The sequence below is a fragment of the Pezoporus wallicus genome, unplaced genomic scaffold, assembly GCF_028554395.1.
Source record: "Pezoporus wallicus isolate ANWC-B61680 ecotype Strahan unplaced genomic scaffold, APGP_CSIRO_Pwel_v1 contig_5418, whole genome shotgun sequence".
Classification (NCBI taxonomy): domain Eukaryota; kingdom Metazoa; phylum Chordata; class Aves; order Psittaciformes; family Psittacidae; genus Pezoporus; species Pezoporus wallicus.
Window position 1 is genome coordinate 586,838 of NW_026640709.1, and position 23,577 is coordinate 610,414.

Here is a 23,577-nt window from a genome sequence, read left to right on the forward strand (position 1 = left end):
TTCAGGACCCAGCTTGGTCACCAAAGATGTTTTGGCTTCAGAGGGCTCCCTCGCAATCCTTCATAGTGAGACAGCTCTGAAACTCTTAGTACTAAGATGCAAGAGTGCTACTCACCTTGAGTTGCTTCCATCAACCCCCCATGTCCAGATTCCAGTGGAAAAGCGGATAGCTGGCATCACACCAGAGGTACCTTTTGTTCCTTGGAGCTGGCAGCATGCAAGGCATGATTCTGGCAAACAGCACCTCCCACTTGCGCATACATGACAGCTATGCACACTCTTGCTCCTTTGCCTTCTTGCTGATAACACCTATGTGACCTATTCATTGGCAACTTGTTTGAAGTGGGATTTGTGCAGCAGCAAATCAGTTTGCTCCTGAAATCCCCACAGCCCATAGTGTCCTGTACAGTTCACCTCTCCTGTTTGCTTTGTTTTCTCCCACTTCCTTTTGCACACATCTCCTATTCTGTCAGCCTTGGTTACACTTCCGGGACCATGCACTGGAATGTGCATACATTTTTCATGTTTAGCAGGGCATTACTCATTTATTAACATTCAGAGTAGATGTAAATAGAGAAGCTCACCTCCAAAGCACTACTGAAGCAACATGGGAAAGATAGAAATCTTGGCACACCATCCATCCTCCTGCCTTTCTGGGGCACTTCAGAAGCAAAGGGGATGATGCTGAACCTCTTGTCTCTAAATCCCTTTAGCCCTCCGCACAGTTCATAACCTGCTGATGAAGGACAGGTGAGGCTAAATCAGACCATAAGCATCATCTCTCTCATGGCATTTCCCTTCTTGGAGTACTGTCAGTATTCACTCTGCTAAGATAATTTTCCTTGCTGTGACTTCAAATACAGTGTGCAGTTGTGGAGCAACCACTGGGGCTGCAACACCGCCATAGGAGTCAGAAAGCCCAGCTCGCAGCCTGGAGCTTACAGGGATTAGGGACTGGAAGCTGTACAACATCTGCTCTGTTCATGTAGGCCTGTACCAAGGAAGCTCAGGGAAAAAAAATCATCTCCTGGAAACTACCCAGAGCTTTTCTCTCTGAGGGAAACAAACGAGGCCTTAATTAATTTTCTTTCAAATACAGCAAATTGACTTCTGCTCCAGTTGTGCTAGATTCAAGCCACACAGCACAATGGTATTAATTCCACTTCACTTAAGGGCTAAATGTTCAGAGCAAGGAAAAGGGAGTTTCCTGTAGGTCTTGCTCATGTTGAAGTCAACAACCAAACCACCATGGCTTTCACAGGGGCAGTTTCTTCAGAGCCTGCATTTCTGAGGTTGGTTCTGACATGCCCCCGGGTTAGCACAGCAAAATGTAGAACATACGGCTAAGCAAATTGCCTGGTTCCTTGTGTATTTTTAAAGGTCTGCAACATCCTGCCTCAAACTTCATTTTACAGTCTCAGAGATGGAAGCCCTTTCAGTGTCCTGTTCCTAAGGCTGGCGTACGGGTCTGCTGATCATCCTAACTAGCCCTGCTGTCTCAAACGTAATTAACACCAGAGTCCTGTCTGCAGGATTTCCTGACACTGGAATAACACACAGCATTCTGGTGGGGTCTCCTTGGTCCCTCGCAAACTGGTGTTGCACTCCCTTATCTCTACTTGAGACACTTTGCCCAACAGACCAGAAGATCACATCAGCCTTCTTAGCTTTTGCTTCCTAGGGGTAGCTAGGTAGCCACCCTGAAATCAGCCTCTACCCTTGTTCAAGTGAACTGCACCCAAATCCCAGCCGAACGACTCGCCTGGGCACAGCACCACTCTGCAGACACCATCCTGCCCAGGTATCTCACCTATGTGGTGTTCTACAGTGCCATGGACCTGTATCAGCTTGTTCAGCACCATCTCATGAATCTCATCCTATGCTGTGCTAAAAAGCAAGGGAGTTGAAGGAAAAAAAAGGTGCAACAAAACCCAAATCACTGAGTCCAGTGAGACTTTGTGTGAGCAGAAAACTGCAGAATCTGACCTATATACACACACATATGAAACACCAGTTCTACAAAACCGTTAGGGGAAAATATTCATCCTGCCCCCTTTAGTACCTGCTCAACAATACACTAGCTGTATCATTGCCTACGTGCTACAATAAAGAGGTACAGGGGACCCCCTCTTGCCTGTTTGTGGGATTGTTTCAAAGAGGCTGAAGGACAAAATCACCTTCACTGTAAAATCCTGCTGTTAATTTAAATTACCTTCCAACCATCTTGAGATCCTGCTGCTGCCAAATTTATCTAATATGTGTAATATACAGCTTCATTATCACATTGGCTATGCAGTGCTTAGGGAAGGTGCTATTATTCCACTTCACAGACAGAAGAGGGAGACCCAGATCCCAAAGATACTCAGAGCATTTATTTAGGTTAAAAAGTGTCAAAGCGAAGAACTGAACCTATTCCTGTCTAACACCCACTGTCCTCAACCCTTCTTTCTTTCCAACAAGTACTTCATGTTCCAGGATTTCCTGTGAAAAGCAGCTGATTGACTCTCAGCTTCTCCTTTCATTGTCAATTTTGAAAATTGAATTCAGAAAGTCATTTCTTGATTTATTCTTCAAAATTAAAGGTTGTAAAAGTCTTTCTACTACACAGTAGGTTTTTGCTACAGGACATTTGTTAACTCCTTGGATTCCCACCTGTTCTTTCCACATGATTTTGCATTGTTTGGCTGCATACAGTGACTCTGTACAGCTCAAGGAAGCAGTAAACTTTCATTTTCTTTCCTTTCTATAAAACCTCAGCCCTTTTCAAGTTGCAAAGCTGCACATTAAAACTCCTGTCTGCTGACTTTCATATTTCCTGAGGCAACATCTGTCTTAAAAACTGATTGCAAATATGATCAGAGTTAGGAAGATTTCCTTCCAGCCATCTTCCAGCTGGCTTTATTCCCAGATAACAGCCCAACAGAAAAGAAAAATCTATTTGGCACCATCACCAGCTGTACTCTCCCACTCTTCAGGTAGAACAGTTTCCCTTCCCAGGGAGGTTTCTATGACATGGGATTCAGATGGCTGGATCTGAAATGCACTGGAACTGGTACAGCCTCTGGGGTTCAGGACAAATGCTCTCTCTCATCTAAGGAATTAGGAATCCCAGCTCATACATAGAAGAATAGTGGAGTTTATCCCCTCCAACGTCTAAACATATAGATACAGGTGGAATTTTGAGGAATTTAAATGTAATCCTATCATTATGAGTAGTAGGATTCAGCTGCAGACATTCATCTGTAATTAAGCAGAATTATTCATAAGGAGGTTTGGCTGTTGTCAAGACAGACTCAATAGCTCAGGTTATTGTTAAACAGTGTTAAAACAGCAGGGCCAACTCAGGCCTGGGTGACCACCTCACTCCACCTCACTAGGCCTAATGTGGGTGCAGGATGTGACTCTGCCCATGTGTGATCTTCTGCCTCCACAAGCGTGACATTTGTCTTTCAGTTCTCCTGAATTTGGGAAGAAGGCATCATGGTCTTAATATGTCTTTGCCTTTCACCTCAGGCTGTAAAGTACATCAATGTAGGCTGAGTGCAAAGCCCACATATACCTCTTTTATACTTCATAAGGATGGGTGTATGGCTAACAAAGCAAGAGAGGGTACAGCTCCTGATTCCTGAACCCCTCTCTTGTGCTCCCTGCTGTGCTTCACTCCCTGATGACAGCAGAAGCAATTAGCGAATCTTTCCCTTCTATCTACAAGCTCCTTGGCACCGCACCATCAGGCAAGATTAAGTACAGTCTAGGAATGGAAAAGCAGCTCACATTTAGTCTGGAACATTTAATACTATACCCTGGAAAACTGTGTTTTGGTTAGGCTTCTGACAGGGGAAGAAAGAGTGATGTGAGATTTTTGCATTTCTCCTAAAAATACCTAACCGATAAAATCCATGCCATGTTCAAGGTAGAGATAATACAGGAAGAGAAAGAACCTCTTACTATTCAGCTAATAAACACCTCAGATTAGTTAAAGCTAAAATAATTTAAGATATCCACTCAATCTAACAGTTTATTCTGTTTGATTACACTTTGCATTTTACTTCCCCTGAGGAGCATCACCAACAATGTCATATTCCCCACTGTTCTTCAATAGCTTCACATTGTGCTTTCCAGGCTGTGCTAGAAGAAATAGCACAGCTTGGAAACTGAAGCGGGATGCAAGGCTGATCATTTGCTCAAAACCAACAGTTTTCAAGTAAATGAATGGAACATAATTGCATTTCAGTTTCAGCTTGAAAATGTAACCAGCATTAGCATGTACCTTCCTGTTGAGTTTACATTCTATGGCACTTGCTCATTAGAGATGATTCTGGGTCACTGCACTATTTGCATATGCATAATAGTTCATTGAGATGAGTTTGTAGTCCTGCACAGATCACTCCAACAGTGTACTCTGACCCCTCATATAACAAAGATGTCCCCATACTAATTTCCAAGTGATTCAGATATTTGTTTGCCTTATCGTAAGTTTGCTCTATGACCCTGGGGCCAAATCTATCCTTCAAGATTCACCATGTGCAAGGGCTCTGTAACACCCTCCTGACCCATGAGGTCTCCAGATGAAGCCAAGCCTGACCAGGAGAACTGAATGCATGGGGCTCGGCAGCTGTATCTCGAATTTGGGTCAAGTCAAAATATGCCAGTACTCAAATTTCTCCAGAAATAACCACTGACAACAGAGTATCACAGGATTATAGAATGCTTTGGGTTCAAAGAGACTTTAAAGATCATCTCATTCCAACCCTCCTGCCATGGACAGGGACACCTTCCACTATACCAGGTTGCCCAAAGCCCCATCCAGCCTAAAACCTGCTCTCACATCTACACTGGTTGCCATGGAAATATGCAGTGACAAGGTTTTTTCCCTCATTTTAAAAATTTTCTTTGCCACCTACCATATGTTTTTCAGACTGCCCTGGTAACTGCATAGGTTTACCCAAATACAAAGACCACTGTGGATGTGCCCAACTTGCACAGAGCCAAGTACAGAGCTGTTCACCATAACCCCAAGAAAGGACCCATGCAGCAACGCTGCTGCCAGTCCTTAATACAGAGACTGCCAACTCTCTTTGGATGCTTTCAGCTAGACACCAACAAAACCTTTTAGTTACTGAGGACAAGTGGTTTTGATGAGAGAGCAAACAGCGCACACCAGTGTTACCCATCAAGATGAATACCAGTAACAACTCACTATCAGCACGATTCAAATGCGGCCCTTAGACTCTGGCTTTAAATTAGTGAAGGATGACGTATTTGTAGTGCAAGTGTGTCCCCAGTGGCCGCCAAACGTTTTGCTTCTGGCAGCAGCCCTCTGCGTTGCCCTTACCATATGTTGCCATCTCCACCTACCTCCTCATGCCCATCTCCTCTGCTTCCCTGCTCTGCACATTTGCTCCAGCCAGAAGCTCCATTTCCCAAAAGCCTCCCGTGAAGTGGCTGAGGCCCAGCCACAGATGACAACGTTAAGCAGAGCCTCTAGGCTGTGAGTGGTGGGAAGGGTGCCTTGGCTGGAGGCAGTTACTGCACTGGAACAGCCTGGGAGGGGGCTACAGAACAATGCTTAAAGCCCGGGAGGAGGGAGGCTTTCCTTGCATCTCCCCAGAGGCAGACTGTGGCAGCAGATGGAGGAAGGCAAAAGCCCATCCTGCCACCCGTCTAGGAAGGTAAAGGCAGGCCATGCCACAGCTGTGGGCAGAACAGAGGCAGGGAGTAACAAATGCCAAAGGCAAAGCATAGGAAATGGATAAAAGCAGCCAACATTGAAATCTCCCGGAGGAGAACTTTGGCTTATGTCAGGTTGTTACACCAACTTTGTGGCACAATAGGTTTCAGCCTTTGGCTACCAGGCAAGCCCAGTGTGGAAAGTGTCATGGGACTTTATGTTCAACATCAGCTAAGAGTAGGCTGCAGAATCACTTAGGTGCATGGGCTGCAGGACTGTAAACAAAGAATTATGGCATGTGGCAAGGGGCTGTTCAGAAGGAAGGGACCAAGAGTGTCATGGGGGTGAGTATCTTGGGATCATCAAGACCTCAGACTGAGTGCCTCATTAAAGTTTTAAACCGGTGCTTAAACCATCCAGCTGACAGAAAATTGTACTAAAGAGGCTCTGGTATGTCCTGGGAGAGGTGCAGGAGCTGCCTCTGGGCAGAGAAGGGACAGGCTCAGGAAGGTGTTGGGTGCCTGTGCTCTGCCAGCAGCTAGGAAGAGAAGGGAACTGTGCCTGGGAGATGCCAACAGCCTGTAACCTAAAAGCTGTGCCACACTCTTCTCTCCAAGGCTGTCACCTCCCCGTATTCCCAGGGCTCAGGAAAGTGCAGGAACATTCTGGTGCAAAATCAGGAGGGCTCTGAACAAAAGAGAGTAGGCTGAGAGCTGGAGAAGCTACACAATAGCTAGGTCAGGATCCTCCCGACAACCATGTAAACACAGCCTGAGAAGGAGAGAGTACAAACTGCAAACTAGCTGGAGGCAGGATTGAACCTGCAAAACAAAGGCTATTTAGCAAGGAGGAAATAATTCACCAGCTAATATTCCCCCTGGCAGAGGAGGGAACAGTTCTGAAAAGTCAAACTGTGTTAGGACAGCTAGCAAATTAGAAGGGACATTAGGAAATGTTAGGAAGAAGTAAGGCAATACATCAGCACCAAGACTGTGCACACAACTACCCCGTGCCAGGCAGCACTGAGGCAAGTGCTGGGCAAAAGCCCACTCTGCTCAGTTCAGGGCAGCAGCTACTGGGAGAGCCTGATACACTGAGAGGAGGTCAGAAGAAAGGTGAGAGCTCGTTGTGCAACTACAGGGGATTGATCTGTGATGACAGTATGTTTTCCTTGGCTCTGAGGGGGTATGGAAACAGTTTACAAATACTTGTAAGGCATAAACCCAAGTAGGGCATAACACTTACTAGGGAAGATAAAACAAAAAGAGGAAAAAACAAAGCTGAAAGTAACTAGCAACATATTACCAATGAGTAAAACCGTAGGCTGTGAAACAGTTCTTACAAGGAAAGCAGAGAAAAATGCAGGCAAAGGCAGTATTAAAGTTGCATGGGAAGAAAGTAATTAATACATCTACAGTGAATAGCATACAGAAGAATTTATTGAACTGATACAAATACTTTCACCTCCACAATCTGTGGTCAACACTTTCCACTGCCCTGCATCTATCTCTTGCTATGATTAACAGCAATGCAAAGAAGGAAAATGTATACTAAAGCAGGAAAATAATCTTATAGTACTGCTCTGCCCGAGTGCATAGATTTCTAGAGATTTCTAGCCAACAGAGAATTAGGTTTTATAATTGTGTGGGGGAAAATGACTCACTAGCAGTGATCCCCTTCAGGTCCTCTGGAGATCTCCTCCTGCTCCATCCCAAATCTTCTTTAGTCTTGATGAGGTAGGGATATGGGTCCATGTTTGGATAGTATGTATAAAAGTCATATCCAGCTGTTTCTGAAATCTCCCAGTAAATACCCTTCCAATTGCATTCATGAGACCGTTCACAGGGCTCCTGAAGATCCACAAGGAAACCTGAAAGATCGAGGGCCAAATGCAAGCCCCATTGGAGGCTGAAACAATAATGTGCTAAAGGCCCTGAGAAGCCCATACGTTACCTGGCATATACACTTACCAGCTTAGTATATCCTGTGAGGAGGGAACACAGCCATAGTTTGACAGCTACGGTGCTGCAGCTAGTGTTAATGGTCAGATCCACCAGACAGTGAGCTGGGCTCTTCAGACAGCAGACAGCTATTGCCAGCCTGAGGATTTTTCACATAAGTAATTGCCAAGCTTTATAACCATCCCCTGCAGACTACAACACTGATGAATGAATGAGATCAAATTAGTCAGTATCATAGAATCATAGAATAGTTAGGGATGGAAAGGACCTTAAGATCATCTACTTCCAACCCCCCTGCCATGGGCAGGGACACCTCACACTAAACCATATCACCCAAGGCTCTGTCCAGCCTGGCCTTGAGCACTGCCAGGGATGGAGCATTCACAACTTCCCTGGGCAACTCATTCCAGTGCCTCACCACCCTAACAGGAAAGAACTTCTTCCTTATATGTGATCTAAACTTCCCCTGTTTAAGTTTGAACCCATTGCCCCTTTTCCTATCATTACAGTCCCTAATGAAGAGTCCCTCTCCAGCATCCTTATAGGCCCCCTTCAGATACTGGAAGGCTGCTATGAGGTCTTCACGCAGCCTTCTCTTCTCCAGGCTCAACAGCCCCAACTTTCTCAGCCTAACTTCACACAGGAGGTGCTCCAGTCCCCTGATCATCCTTGTGGCCCTCCTCTGGACTTGTTCCAACAGTTCCATGTCCTTTTTATGTTGAGGACACCAGAACTGCACACAATACTGCAGGTGAGGTCTCACACGAGCAGAGGGGCAGGATCACCTCCTTCGACCTGCTGGTCATGCTCCTTTTGATGCAGCCTAGGATACAGTTGGCTTTCTGGGCCGTGAGCAGACACTGCCGGCTCATGTTCAGTTTCTCATTGACCAATATGGTTTATTGGTGGAGTTTGCCCACTTGCTGTGGGTGCATTACTGTGTGTATTCATCAGCCTGGGGGTGAGCATGATTCAAAGTCTTTGCCTGTACAATATGAAACCACAATTAACCTGTAGCTTTCCAGCTTTCTTCCAAGGACTCCCTAAGCCTTTCTTGAGTCCTTCTTCTGTTGCTTTATATCCTTCTCCTGGGCCATCCTGGAAGTCCTTTAGTGAGTGCCAAGTCCTTCCTTAATACAGCAAAGCAGATTAAGCTGCTCCTGTAGAGGTTAAATGAGAAATTGCTGAAAAGCATTGAAGTCATAACACAGTAGCTAATGGTGCATTTGCTACCACTGTCCTCTGCCTGACAAAATCAGAGTTGCTCCACTATGTGGCACAGATGCTCTGCAACTCCACAACCAGATAAAATCCTCTTTTTGCTGAATGGTATTGTAGGAGCAGGAGCATTCCTTGACCCCACTGAGGCTGTTGAGCCCAGGATCCCTGTTAGAAACAGGGGAATATCAAAGTAACTGCAATCAGCATGTTCAAAGTTCCCCCTTTTGTCAGTCCTGACATAACCCAGCAGCAAGCAACAGCTTGAATAAGCACTTAAGGGAATAGTGTTTCAAGGCTGGAAATGGCTTTAAACTGAAATTTGAGAACTGTGCCATGGCACCAATTCCCTAGATAGCCCAAGGCAGCCACCTTCATCTCCCTGTGGCTCAGTTTGCCATCTGTAAAACCGGGTTAGCATCCCCTCCTCCTTCTTACACCCCTTTTATCCTTGTTTGTATTAACTTTAAATACAGGTGGGCTTGTTTGTGTGCAGGCACAGCACAAAACAGAGGGTACAACCCTGGAAGCGCGCTCCCAGGGGGATGGTCTGCACGGAGGGGCAGGTGCACGGAGGGATGGAGAGATGCAGGATGCCTGCCGGGAAGGACACACTCCCGGCGGCGTTGCCTACCGCCGGAGCCAGCCCCGGCGCCGCTCCCGCCGCAGCGGACGGGGGGCGGGACGCCCGCCCTGCATCATCGCTGCCCCCAGCCCGGCGCGGCCCCGACGCGGGACCGCGGGACGCGTTCCCCCCGCCCCCAGCGCGGGGCGCTTCAGCCTGAGGGCGGCCGCCGTGCCCGCCGCCCCGGAGGTGGGGGCTCCGCGTGGGGCCCCGGCTGCCATGGAGGAGCCGCCGCCACCCCCCTGATCCCTGAGGCTGCCAGCACCGAGACAAAGCGCGGGGCTGCCCGCCGCGCCCGCCCGGTGAGTGAGTGAGTGCCGCGGGGGGCCGGGGGTGTCCGTCCTGCGCCATGGGTACCGGCCCCGGGGGGGGAGGTCCCGGTCCCGCTCCCAGCCCTGCCTGACACCCCCGTGCACCTACATCCCCGTTCACGCCCAGGCAGCCCTTTCCACCGCACCGCTAAGCCGGTGCACCGCAAGCATCCTCATTCATCTCCCCAGCACCCCCTGCACCGGAGTCCCCAGCCGCCGGCCCAGACACACGCCGTGCACCCCCATTCATCGCCAAACAAACCTGGGCCCACTGCCGCAGGGAGTCTGAACGCACCCCCCCCCCGTCACCCCAAACTCCCCTATCGCTCCAAACCGCCCCACGCACTCCCACCGACCACCCAAACACACCTCCCCGCCCCAGGCATCCCCCTCCACCGAACACCCCACGCAACCGGACCCCCTCCCTCCACGAACGTCCCCACGGCTGCCCTCCCCCGGCCCAGGCGGCCCCGACGCAGCTCCTCCTGCCCTCCCGGCCCTGGCGCCATCCCGGCGAGACAAAGGGGTCCGTTCCCCCCGCTCACCGCCCGCCGCTCTCTCCCCTTGCAGGCCGAGCCATGGTGGAGCCGCCGGCTGAGCCGCCCCCGCCGCCCTGCCCGGCGCCCGGGGGGGCAGCGGCAGCAGAGCCGGCCCGGCCAGGGGAGCAGTCGCCGTTGCTGCACCTGGACCTGTACAACTTCGACTGCGCGGCGGCGGAGGGCAGCCGGTACGTGCTGACCAGCCCGCGGTCGCTGGAGGCCTGCGCCCGCTGCGCCGTGCGGCCGGTGGAGCTGCTGCCGCGGGCGCTGGGGGACCTGCTGCGGGAGGCCCCCGGGCGCTCCATGCGGGTGGCCGCCGGCCTCTACGAGGCCTACGAGCGGGAGCGCCGCCGCAAGCTGCAGCAGTGCCGCGAGGAGAGGGAGAGGATTATCCGGGAGGAGAAGAGGCGGATCCTCGCTCCCCTCGGCAGCCTGCCGCTTTCGCCCGCCGCCCGCGGTGCGCCCCGGGCTGCTGGTGCTGCTGCCACCGCTGCTGGACCTCGGCCCCATGGAGGGGGCAAGGCCGGGGCGTCCGGGGGTGCCAAGGCCAAGAGCCACTCGCTGGACTCGCTGCAGAAGCGCCGTGAGGGCAGCTGGGGCAAGACCTCGTCCGAGTCGGGGGCTTCGTCCTCTTACAGCGGGGAGAGTCTGCGGGAGCGCGGCGGCAAGGTGGGCGGCCGGGGCCGGGGAGCAGCAGCCGCCGCCACCAGCTCCCTGCTGGGGCGCAGCTTCAGCCTGGGCGACCTCAGCCACTCGCCGCAGACCGCCCAGAAGGTGGAGAGGATCGTCAGGGAGGTGAAAAGGAGGAAGGGCCTTTCGGAGGTGCCGGAGAGGGACAAGAAGATCGCGGCGCTGATGATCGCCAAGCACCAGGAGGCCAGCCTGCTGCGGGAGCAGCGGCAGGCGGCACACCTGCAGTGGGACAGCCAGCGGCGCCGGGCGGAGCAGCGGAAGGAGCAGGAGGAGAAAGAGAAGCAGAAGGCCCTCCTGCAGGGCCAGCGGTTGTGGGAGAGCCAGGTGCAGAAGCGTCGGGGGAGGCTGAGCCAGGAGCAGGAGGAGGCAGCTCTGCTGAAGCAGAGGCAGCGCATGGTTCACGAGGAGAGGTGGCGGGAGCAAGCAGAGAAGCAGGAGCGGCTGCGAAGGGAAAGGCTGCAGAGAGCCATCCAGGAGGACAAGCAAAAGAAGCTTCATCAAGAGCACAACCTGAAGGTGAAGGAGGAGGGCAAGAAGGAGCACCAGGAGCGAGAGGAGCAGCTCCTGCAAGAGAAGCTATCCATGGCCGTGCAGAAGAGGCTGAAGAAGGAGGTACAGCTGCAGAAGGAGAAGAAACTGCTCAACCAAGCAGAGAAGCTGAAACACGAGGCCTTGCTCAAGGAGCTGGCCAAGCAAAAGGCAGAAGAGAGGGAAATGCTGAAGGCCTCCCTGGAGATGAGTTTGACAAAGGCTCAGGAGAACTATGAGCAACTAGTGGAGAAGAGGAACCAGGAGCTGAGGGAGAAGGCCAGGAGGGAGGACATGCAGATCCAGAGAGCCAAATTGGCAGCAGAGAAGAGGGAAAGAGAGCAGAAGGAGCACTTGGAGGCCCTTGCTAGAGAGACAGAGAGAAAGCTCCAGCATGCTGCCCAGGTGGCTGAAGAGGCTGTCCAAGAAAAAGCCCGCAGGGTCGTCTTGAGCCGTCTGGAGAAGGAGAAAGTGCAGAAGATGAACAAGCAGAAGGTGGAACAGTACGAGGACTTACGGCGCAGGGAGACCCTCCTCTCTATAGAGAGGAAGCTGGAGAGGAGTGAGCAGATCTTCAAGGAGAAGAAGACTGTCTTAGAAAATGCCAGGTCTGTTGCTCGGGCATCCTTCCATGTCCGGGAAAAGGTGCGTGAGGAGACAAACACGCGCACCTTTGACAAGATGGCCTTGGAAGCGGAACTGCATGCCCACCTGAATAAGAAATGAAAGATCTTGTCGTGGATGAGTGGGGAGACATCACCAATTGTCCATCATAATGCATCAAGAAGCTCCTCCGCATTAACATTTAAAAAATAGCACAACCACCCTAAATTCTTATTTTGGGGGGACAGGGTACCGCACAAAAACGTGGCAGCTATTTCACATACTGTTTAAAGTCTGCTGATAAAAACCAGTCTTCTTCACGTGTTGTTCATAGCACAGTGGGCCATATGTGCCCTTGTTGCTGCAAGGACATAGGAAAGAGATGCCCAATGGCCCAAATCCAGCCTGTACAAAACTTTCTTTACTTCCTGGCAGCACTACAGTTGGGCTGAAATCTGCAGTGACTCCAGCACAGCCAACATTCCATCTTGTCTGTGGCCTTAGGGCCTGCAGAGAAAGCCTGCCAGCACGGATGTGAGGGTTCTTGCTCCCTGCATCATTGCTCTGTGGCTGAAGTTCACTGCCTGGTTCATTTAGCAGAGGGCAAATGGGAAGAGCTGGGAAACAGCAGAAAGAAGGCAAAATGTGGTGGGCAAATGAGCAGACATGGTCTTTATCTGGAACAGCATTTTTTTCCCCCAAAGGTCTACTGCAATCTACCTGAAGGCTTTGTCCAAACCTCCCTCGGAGGGGGCATTTCCAGTGTAAAGTGAGAATGTTTCACAGCGCAGGAGGCATGTCTTGACCCCTGACTGTAATTACACCTGGAGTCCATCTCCTGCTGCTGACCGAGTTTGGCACTGTGGGGTTAGAGCTGAACTAATCAAAACACACCTACATGGTGGTAATTGGATCGACAAACTACTGTTCCTGTACTGTGCAGCGTGCAGCTCAAGTTTTGAATGTGCAATCTAAGAAAAAATATTTTTTTTTCCAAAAGACATCAATATGTGTATGGATATTTTTTTTATTTCTGTAGTTTAAAGTCTGTGAAAGCCAACAGAGTTCATAAGTTGTTTAAAATTGCAGCATGGGAAATGAAGTCAGCAAGTTCGGTGGAGGCATGAGAGATATCTTTGGTCTGATTCTGCTTCTGTTTAATTGAGGAGTTCTGCTGCTGGATTTCTGTGGGAACAGAAATTAAACCCTTTCGGATGAGGCTTATTTGGTGGTTTTGATATTGAGCCACAGGCCAGGGAGAACTAAAAATCAAAGCGAGCAACATGTTGCCTCACAGCTCAGAAGTAAATCACAGCTTATTTAGAGCAAAGGAGCAGCTGATTAGAAAACACATTTTAGGCTATTGCTGTATTACATTCATGAGATTATAATCAGGACTTTGCTTCTTGGTCATTTGTGTGCATGCCACAGAATGACCACTAGACCTTGTAATACCTGCACTTTAACAGTAACAAAAGGACAATTACCTGGAAACTTCAATGACTGACAACACATCTTAGATTCAGATAGCATCAAATTCCCGGGTTTCAATTCCTAAATGTTTGGAGTCTAGCTCTAGGTTTCATGTTGGATCCCATAGATCTAACAGGACAGCCCAAAATCTGGATCAAATGACACTGAACATTCACATATACAGCCAAACACTGACATGTGGATGCACCTCTAACCCCATTTGAGAACCACTGTACTGCCTACTGTTGCCCATTGACTGAGTCTACTGCTAGAAACTGACCTGCTAGAAACCACTCTGAATGTTTACAGGCTTTCTGAAGTTTAGATATTGAAATATTAGGGAGAAGAATTTCTAATACCATTTAAATGTTCTAAAAAGAATTACAGGACCAGGTCCTGGGATTCATTTTCAGGTAAAACTCCCATAATATACTCATGTTTTGCATAGAGACAACATGACCAAGGGCACAGTATCACAAGAGTCTGTCACACAGTTGGCTATCACAGAATAAGACAAGTCATTTCAGAGGCTCCAGAACAGTGTAGCCTGGTTTCCTTGAGTAAAGTGGCCTGTTATTCTCACTTCTGTGAAATCAAGGCTACAGGATGAATTCATCTTGTATCAGACATCAGGGAACTCACACATGGCGGGAAGCATTGACTAAGAAGATGAGCTCCAGATGAATCCTTCACACATTTTGAGTGTTCACAGACCAAGGTCATTGGAACTGAATGATCTTTAAGGTCCCTTCCAACTTAAACCATTCTGTGATTCTATGTGGATTGTCTAGTGTTTAACAGCATCTAGGCTACAGCTGGAGTGTTGCATTTTGGGACAATGGCATCTTGCCATTGCTACATGCAGCTTCTTTGCATGAAATTCATCACTAAATCATGATCTCTGTCAAGGTTGAATTTGGCAGGCACATTCAAAAACTACTAGGAGGAGCAGCAGCACCACCACTGGTTAATATTTCACAAGGTATTTTTTAACCCAGTTTACCATAAATACTTTCACCACATGGATAAGAGAGATGTGTGTTAGATTTCTTCCCTTCATTACCTACTGTGTTTCTTTCATGATGCTTTCATGATGCTAGGGCTCCAGGCTCATTCTTTGCTAAAATTTCTCCTGATGCCAGGGAAATTCTGTTCACTAAACAAATGCTGAATAGGCAGCGCACACAGGTCTGAAAGGAGGCTTATTTTGGTATGCATGTCTTTACTAAGCCAAGCTTGGACAGGGAGATGTAGGAAACACAGAATTTGCAATACAAAGTCTATCAACCACTAGTTTTCCAGACATTCTGCTAAGAACAGCTCCAGAGCCACCTCTGCTAGCTATCATCAGGAACATGACTTCTTCAGGGAAGTGTAATTTTCTGCTCCATTCCTGACCTCAGAGAGAGCCAGACTGACCACATCTGATGTGAGGACAGCTCATCGCCCCCAGCTGTTACACCAGAACTTGCAGAGATCTGCTTTCAGCTGTGGATGTTCTTCCATGGGTAGTGAAGACAAAAATGTAATAGTCAGAATGCCATTTTGAAAGGAGGGGTTGCTGTACCTTTTTCTGGTTTTTCTTCAAGCAGATGCTGGGAGGTACAAGGATGAAACACAAAACTAGTTAAATACAGGTGATGACTGTGGCTCTCTTTGCACGCAGTTCTGTTTTGCAGACCTAGGACTGCTATTCTTTAGTAGAGCAGCCACCAAGATCCAGGAGGGCTGAGGTGCTCTGGGATTTACCTGCCAGGCTCCCTTCAAAGTCTTCAAGTTTAAGCTCATTTAATGCTTTGCCGAGTCAAGGTCCTAGGGAATTAAGTTGCTTAGAATCTGACTTAGCTGTCATAGGCAAAGAAGAGGAAAACTGGCTTATTCTAGTCCCTCTGGAAATGAGACCTGTGACATTTACTTTGCAGCACAGTGCAGGCATGTTCTACTGTGAGCCTTCAGAGCCCTAATTCAACTCCTTGTGGAAGAGTGCAGCCCCAGAAGCCCTTGGCTAGCAAGGAGCACATGCTGTAAAGAGCCAGTGCTGACGTACAGTAGGAAAATCATCTTGCTTTTAGGCAGGAGCCAGCTCTGCCCTTCTCTTTGATGAGATAAATCAGGTTTTGAAGAGAAAACATTGGGAAGAAATAAAAATGCAAAACTCCTCTGTACAAGATACCTAGAAGCACATTCTCCATTTATGCAGAGCAAGTAGCACTCTGGGGAATGACAGTGTTCACAGCCTTTGTAATGGGATATGCCCCACATCCAACATGCCTCTTAATGCTAGGGCATAAAAAAATCAGTTATAGGTCTGACTTCTTTGTCCTTAGCCTATTGGTTGAGCATGGCTCTTTGCTGTGAAGCACAACCTTGTTATTACAAGATTCTAGTCTGAGAGGACCTAAGTAATTCTCTGGCAACTTCACACGCATCTCTTACATCCATGCTCTTCAGCAAGAAATCCCCCACATTACAAAAGCACTGTGGCAGTAAGAAATACCCTGTATTACAAAACCAAACTGCCAGTGCAATTTTGTTTGTATGTGCTTTACAAAGTTCATCTCAGGATCTGGCTGTGAGGTAAACTAATTATCGCCCCCACCTTAAGTACAGGAAAAATGAAGCAGAAAGAACTGATGTGACTTGCCCCGGGCCATGCTGACCTCTGTGATGTAGCTGGAGCTTGCTCTCCGGTCCTCCCTGTTCCTAAGCAGCCCTCTAATTAACTGTTCCTGGTTGCAAGTGAAGGAAATCACTGTACCCCTGCTGTGACAGCTCCTCTGGCTCTTGCTCTGAAGCTGGTGCTTTACTGAGGATGAAGGTTTTAAGCTGCCAGCCTCCTCTTCTGGGCATTGCCCCCCACAGACTTTGAAGCACTTTCAGATGAGGGGCCTGAAGATGAGTATCACAGATAAGGCTGTGCTGAGAGTCTGGGACAGAGGCAAGGTGGGAGGAGGGTGCGTTAGCAGAGGTGGGCAGGAGCTACAGATGGAAATGTTAAACCAAAGAGCAGGCATTCACTGAGAATCCTTATACCATCCTGGCTAGCTAGACTTGCTTATATCTCTATGTATGACAGCATATAATAACTCTTTCAGCACATTAAAGTTAGAGGATCCAGTTCACCTCATTAGTTTTCTCCTTAGAGCCAGCAGAATTACTTCAGGAATGAATACAGCCTGGATATATTAAACTTTTTATTATTTATGCAAATCACAGTGGGATAGGTTCTGTTTCCGAGAGCTTGGTGGAAATTTCCCCCTGCTTGCACTGTACCCAAGCAACAGGATGACAGGGTCACATATCAGTTGGTATTTTTAGGTTGGGCAAGTTTGTCAATACCCTGTGCTGCACACTGTGTTCCTGGGTGTCTGCAGAACAATGACTACTTAAACAACAGCTCAGCACAGATGAGAGGAAGAGCAGCTGGCACAGAGATACCTTGTCAGACAGCAAACTAAACAGCAGGGAGTAAGAGATATGGCTCTGTGTCTGTACGGTGCTACTGGGAATGCTTTGTTTTGTAGGAGGATGATGGTATAATTTCTTCTCTTTTTTAGTCACCTCCAAAGTAAGCTGTGCTATTTTTAACAATTGTTTAATGATTTATACAAGATGGGATAATAATGGAGGAAGGAAGCTCAAAACACAGATGTGTAGGTAAAGCAGAAAGCCATTTTCCTTTCCCTCCTGAATAAAGCTCTGAGCATCATGCCAGCAGTTGAGAGTTTTGCTAAATGCCGAGTTGCATGCATTTTGTTAGACCCTAGGAGGGCGACCGTTTTATTCACAGGGTTTGCTACCTGTGCACCTCTTTCCGGTACATGGTGAATGAGACAGGCGTCACATTTACCACTGCTATTTCTTCAGACTTCAAGGGAAAAGTGAGATCCATGAACAAAAAGGCATTATTTTCACTGTAGAGGGACCACTACACAGCTGTCCTGTGTGGACTCAGCCTACATCTGACATGAAGCCTGACAGAGGAGTGACGCTTTGCTTTCATTAAGGGATTTCTGCAGCCCTCATGCAGACACTGTCTAGGAGCCTCTGCACCATTTTCAGCTCCCACCAGATTCAAGCTGCCCCTGTTTCCTAGCCAGTTTGGTCCTGAGGCTCCTGCTCCCATTGACTGCAGCTAGGTACCTGGGGAGCTGACCGCAGGGTGTAGCCAAGTCTCCACCTGCCTGTAGAGGCTTCAATCCAATTTGCTCTGCTCTTCCTTAAACTGAGGCATGCCTGTGCATGAGTAGCTATAGGAACTGTCTGAATCTAGGCTTTGGGCAGTGTACATTGAAAACCTATGGAAGAACTAGGATGTTGGGGCTTAGCAAAGGGATGCTACTGTTTGATTTTCAAATAGTAGCATTGCTGCTGATTTGCTTCCCTTGAGTTGCTTTTCCCAGGCAGTGTACCATGAATGGGGCAAGTACTAGCAGCCCCAGAAGAAGCAATTAGCTCTTTGCCCTCCATGATTAGACCAGTGTTTGGCATGGGAAGTGGTGTCCCTTCTTGCAAGAGAGGGAAGCTTTTCTTTCTGCAATCATCATCACCTGTGCTCTGGGGACAGGCTGGCATCCCGTCTAAAATATGTCCGCCCTATCACCATTGCCATGACTGCCAGTGAAGAGTGGCTATAACCAAGCCAAGGTTAAACAGACTAGTTCGGTCATCACTAGCAGTTTAAATCCAGTAGCAGTTTAACTGGTCCAGTATTCTCCACCTTCTCTCTGTGGGCTTTTCAACCCATTCACGGCTCTGCTGATAAATTCCTAATTAGCTTATTTAGTTCTGCATGACCTGTCTTCACTAAGGAATTTTGGACATATCTTAAGAGCTCTGAGTCATGACATTGCTTTTTCTGCTAGCAGTTTCACCTACTGAAGGCACAGGAGGAAGTAAAACCAGGGAGGATTGTTTCAGTAAACCAGAGCTGACCTGTCTGCTCTCAGAAAACGCTATCAGATAGGTAAACCAAGGGATTCTTCAGGGGTTTATGCAACACTAGAGCACCTGACATCTTAGGTTTGCTGTAGATAGTTTCTATATCACTTTGCATGGTAGCTGTCACTCCAACTCACATCTCTTGGGAGCTATGAGTACTAATATCTTCCAGGCAGAAGGCACTCTGTCTTGTAACAGAAGTATTCTGTGATTCCCACAACATTTCAAAGAACCTGGACTTACCTCCTTGCAGTCAGGTATTTCAATGCATTTTACTTTTGGTTCCATCAAAACATTGTGGAAGTACAGATTCCTGAAGGCAGCGATGTTCACTCCCAGAGCTATTGTCCTCTCTAAGTGTCTCTGATCAGACTACACTGTGCTGCTCTAGATTTCTTGCAGCTCCTGCAGTCTCTGGGAACCTGCAGATCCCTCCCTGCAAAGACGCTGTACTATAGTGCAGATGCCACATGATTCAGTCACAGCCTGCGAGTCCCCAGATGCACAGAAAATTTACTGTAAGCTACCAGGGGAATTTCTGCAAAGTCTCCTGGAATCTGGGGGTCCTTTCCATCCATCCTGATGCCAGTGCTGTATAAACACGCATGCTCTCTGATACCTGCTGACCTAGCAATATGGTTCAAATCCTCTCCATGGCAACACACCGTAATGTCCTCAGGTTCAGCCTGGAGAAGAGAAGGCTGCGTGGAGACCTCATTGCAGCCTTCCAGTATCTGAAGGGGGCCTATAGGTATGCTGGAGAGGGACTCTTCATTAGGGACTGTAGTGACAGGACAAGGGGTAACGGGTTAAAACTTAAACAGGGGAAGTTTAGGTTGGATATAAGAAGGAAATTCTTTCCTGTTAGGGTGGTGAGGCACTGGAATGGGTTGCCCAGGGAGGTTGTGAATGCTCCATCCCTGGCAGTGTTCAAGACCAGGTTGGATGAGGCCTTGGGTGATATGGTTTAGTGTGAGGTGTCCCTGCCCACGGCAGGGGGGTTGGAAGTAGATGATCTTAAGGTCATTTCCAACCCTAACGATTCTATGATTCTATGATCCTGCAAGCAGGCAAGGCTGTCCAGGGACTCAGTGTATCAGATGCATCATTTTAGCATAAGTCTTTTCTATGGGGAAGTTGGAGGCACAAATGCAAAGGGACAAAATGTCTCCCCAGAGGAAAGAATTGCTGAACATGAGAGAAAAAAAGAAATGGCAAAATGGGAGATTTAAATAACCTTCAAATCATAGCAGTCATGGTTTCTAGGTCTCATGCAACAGATGTGCATGGCCAAAAGCTCCTTTCACACATTTTGGATACCCTCAGTGAATGAGGAATGGTGGGAGCACTCCAGGCTGGTTGCTTCCTCGACCCTAGGCTTTTGTGGGTGCTGCTCTGGGGGGCTGGCAGGCAGCATCTCATGTCTTTAGCAGGGAGCCTGAGCTAACCTACTACCCTTTGGGCTCTAGAGCAGTGGACTGGGGTGCCCAGAGTGGTCTTGTGATTCAGAGGGTGATGAGGACCACTTCCGTTAGTGTTTCAGTATGAGCTGGTACTAAAAAGATTTTACTGTCTAGGATCAGGAGGACGAGCTGCAGAAGAGGTATCTAGCTCAAGAGCACAGGTTAAAGCAGCACATTTCTGCTGCAGTTTGGTTTAACTCTGCTTTTTCTTTTTCTCTTAAAGACTGAATTTAGTATCAAACTGCCAGGGGCTGGTAGAGACCCACAACAAGCCCATAGCCCAGTTCTCATTAGGGAACTGAAGAGCTGTCTGGCAGTGTCACACAAAGGTCAGATCCATGCATGGCTTTATTTGTAAGCAATGATTTCGGTCACCAGACTGTGGGGCTGGGTTTATGCTTGGTAACATCAATAGCCCAAAGGCAAACACATGGTGACAACTAGCACATTGCTGTGTCCAAACAGAGATGACACCACAGCCAATGGAAACCTGGGGCTCAGGCTCTTCCCAAGGAGGGCAGGGACCTTCTGAAAGGCAAACGCTAGATTAAAAGGGGAATTATAGTCCTCAACTATGCAGTGACAGCATGGGAAGAGAGGATTTGTCAAAAAAAAAAGGGTCCTCCCTCAAGCCAGGTAAGTGTCTCATCGCTGGCAGGCTGGATGTGAGCTCATGTCCCCACCTTCTCCATCACTGGAAGGGGCAGGAATCAGACTCTCAGCAGAAAGGTGTAGACAGAAGGCTGGTTGGGAGAATGAAACCTCTTAGGTTAGACTTTGTCAATCAAAGCTTTCACTCTGATTTCATTTGTGGACAGGACCCTAAATATCACCAGCGGGACAGGGCTTCAACCCTCAGTGACTTGTACAGCTGTGAAACCTGGTCATGCATCCACACCCTGATGCACTGTCTGCACTTGTTCAGACATTAAATCAGGCTTGTGTGTATTTCCAGCATGCCAGCCGGATGTTTCACAGCCATATCCAAGCCACAACTTTGAAGCAGCAGAACAGGTTGTATCTCATCCTTCCCCAGCTCAAGTCAGCAGGATTAGTTGGTTATTCAGGAGTCCCTTCCCCCATTGACAGAGTGAAGGGAAAATAATTATAAACCTTCTTTTTTATGTGTGCCATCCAGCAGACAGGATCAACATGCAAGAGGACTCCCTGATTTCTGACATGCCTAAGCCACAATCAGACGATTGTGAGGTTTTGCACCATATGGCTCTGTCACTTGGTAAAATAGTGCCCTAGATATGCTGGTTGTTTTCCAGTCTGCCATCAAATTAACTTAGGAGGATGGGCATATACAGCCACCGTTTCTGAGGTCTCCAGACTTATCACAAGCCATGGTATTTTTGCAGCCGCTCCTGCCCCCCTCCCCAGGACCAGCTACCAAAGGGATTAAACATGCTGTGTTATATACTGCAGTGGCTTAATCACTAAGCAAAGCGCTTATCACCTGACCGCAAGGTCAGGGAATTATCTTCCTGACAGAGAGTACAGCCAGGGCTTGGAACGAAATGTGGAGCTGAACTGTCATTGCAAGCCCATAAGCCCCAGTTTTATTGCTGTTTCTGGGAGAGTAATGCCACTAAGATGCTACAGAAGTGTAGTGTGACTTTTCCCACCTGCCCTGAGAGGCCTCTCAGTGGAAGATAAACACAGGAAAAATGGCATTGAGCTTTGCGCACACACAAATTCCCCCTCCCATAAATACCCCCTATGCCAAACCTGTCCCTCTGAGAGCAGAAGGTTTTGGTGGTTGGATATATTTGGCACTGTGTACTAAAGAGAGAACATTACGCAGGAAGAGCTTTTAATAGACTGTGAAGAACTAACTGAGCACTAAGTCTGGGCCAGAAGAAAAATGACCTCGGGGGAAACACGTATATCTAGAAATATGGTTTCAGAAGGCATAGGTCCTATGCATTAGTTTCAGCTAGACCACTGGGGCAGAGCTGCAGGGCCTGCCAGCCCCTCAGCTCACCACATACAGGGGCAGCCCCATTGAGCTGTGAGAGGGCAGCTGAAGGCATCAGTGAAAAAACTCTTTAATTGAGATTTAAATATAAGAAATTGAGATCTGCTGCCACCATAAAAAAAGTAAGAAGAACTTCTGACACAGGAAGCTACAGAACCAGGTTCTTAATAGGGACTAACATCAAGCATCAGCTCATGCAGCTTTGCTATGAGCACCTTGGGACCTCCTGTGCACATCCAGGCAGGATGAGCCACAGTTGCTTGCCTGGTGGCTGCCCGAGATCAGCACTGCTTCATCGATGGGGAAGGGGCAAGCTGAGAAGATGAGGCTCCCTACCTAGAGATGGGTGACACAAATAGCTCCCAGCTCCCCAGGTGACTCCTTGGAGATCACACACGTCAGTAACTGCAGAGGAGGAATGCTCATGTCTCAACTTCAGCCAAGAAGACAGGTCCCCAAGACTCTGTTGAAATTATTCACATGCTAAATCTTCCTTCTTGCACCTTTCAAAAGCAGCTGAGCAATCAAAAGACGTTTTCCCACCTCCCTCAGTACATCTCACCTTTTGCAGTCCAGCTGCTCCCTAAAGACCATAGTTATTATTGCTTGTCTATGAAATACCCACACCCTGCTGAGTATGCATGCCTCACCTGTGAACAGCAAGGGACACCCTGCAGCCAGAAGCACTGCTCTCCTTTGTCTGTCCACCAAGAGATCATTCCTGCAGCGCTAGTGTGGGATGTGAGATAAGCAGTTCCCACTTTAAGGTACAAGATTAGGCCAGAGCCTGCTTAGCAGATTCTGCTGTTCTTCAGCTATAAATCAGAACAAAAATGTTTTTATTACTTTCAGATCCACAGCATGAAGGGTCAGACAAACACTGAGATCTCTGTGTCTCTATTAAGCTCAATGGATAGAGGTCACAACTGTGGGGAGGTGGGAAAGACAGAACAACTCCTGACACTTCATTTTCTTAGGAAAGCAAGGTAGATGGACAGGTTAGTACTTCAAGCTTTTTGAAGAGCACATGTCCCCCAGAGAGGGGCTCTATGAGGTTATGTGTGTGCTGTTCATCCTCCTGGATAAACAAGCTACAGGCAGGATTGGCAGGTAGGGTAAATAACCTGCCTGCCCTGTAAGTGGCCTGGGTGAGCTAGCCACAAATAAAAGTCCTTTTTCCAGTTTCATCTCAGTTGAAGAAGACAAAACCCCGTGGTGCTCCATGTGGAAAATGAAGCGCTAATAAAGCTTTGGGTTTTGTACTTGGTGGCTGCTGCTCCTCAGCTCCCCTCCCTTTTATCTCTGCACTTTTGGGGAAGTTTGACATTACATTTATTTCTATATCGTTCTTAATTAGGGTAAAAGTTCCATGTCTCCAGTAAGTGACTCTCCAGAGCAGAGATGGGGAAACATGCATTTGAGAGCTGCCTGCCTTGCAGCCTGCCAGAGGCCCTGTGCACCTCCCGCAGCTGCTGTCCCCACAGCCACCCCAACCCAAACCTCAATGTCACCTTGTCCATAGCAGAAAGCTGGACCAGCCCTTTAAAACAGACCACACCTAAAGCAC

The 23,577-nt window shown here is 48.3% G+C and overlaps 1 protein-coding gene across 1 annotated transcript; it reads left to right on the plus strand.

Annotated features, from left to right (window-relative positions):
• The first annotated feature begins 9,622 nt into the window (after positions 1–9,622).
• On the plus strand, positions 9,623–13,152 carry CCDC177 (coiled-coil domain containing 177). The gene is made up of 2 exons (XM_057420090.1): positions 9,623–9,777; positions 10,357–13,152. The coding sequence occupies exon 2, from the start codon at positions 10,365–10,367 to the stop codon at positions 12,270–12,272; it is 1,908 nt and encodes a 635-aa protein (XP_057276073.1). The 5' UTR covers positions 9,623–9,777; positions 10,357–10,364; the 3' UTR covers positions 12,273–13,152.
• The last annotated feature ends 10,425 nt before the right edge of the window (positions 13,153–23,577 follow it).

Excerpts from the sequence above, each read along its gene's own strand:
- CCDC177 (XM_057420090.1), top strand. The coding sequence starts at position 10,365 with ATGGTGGAGCCGCCGGCTGAGCCGCCCCCGCCGCCCTGCCCGGCGCCC.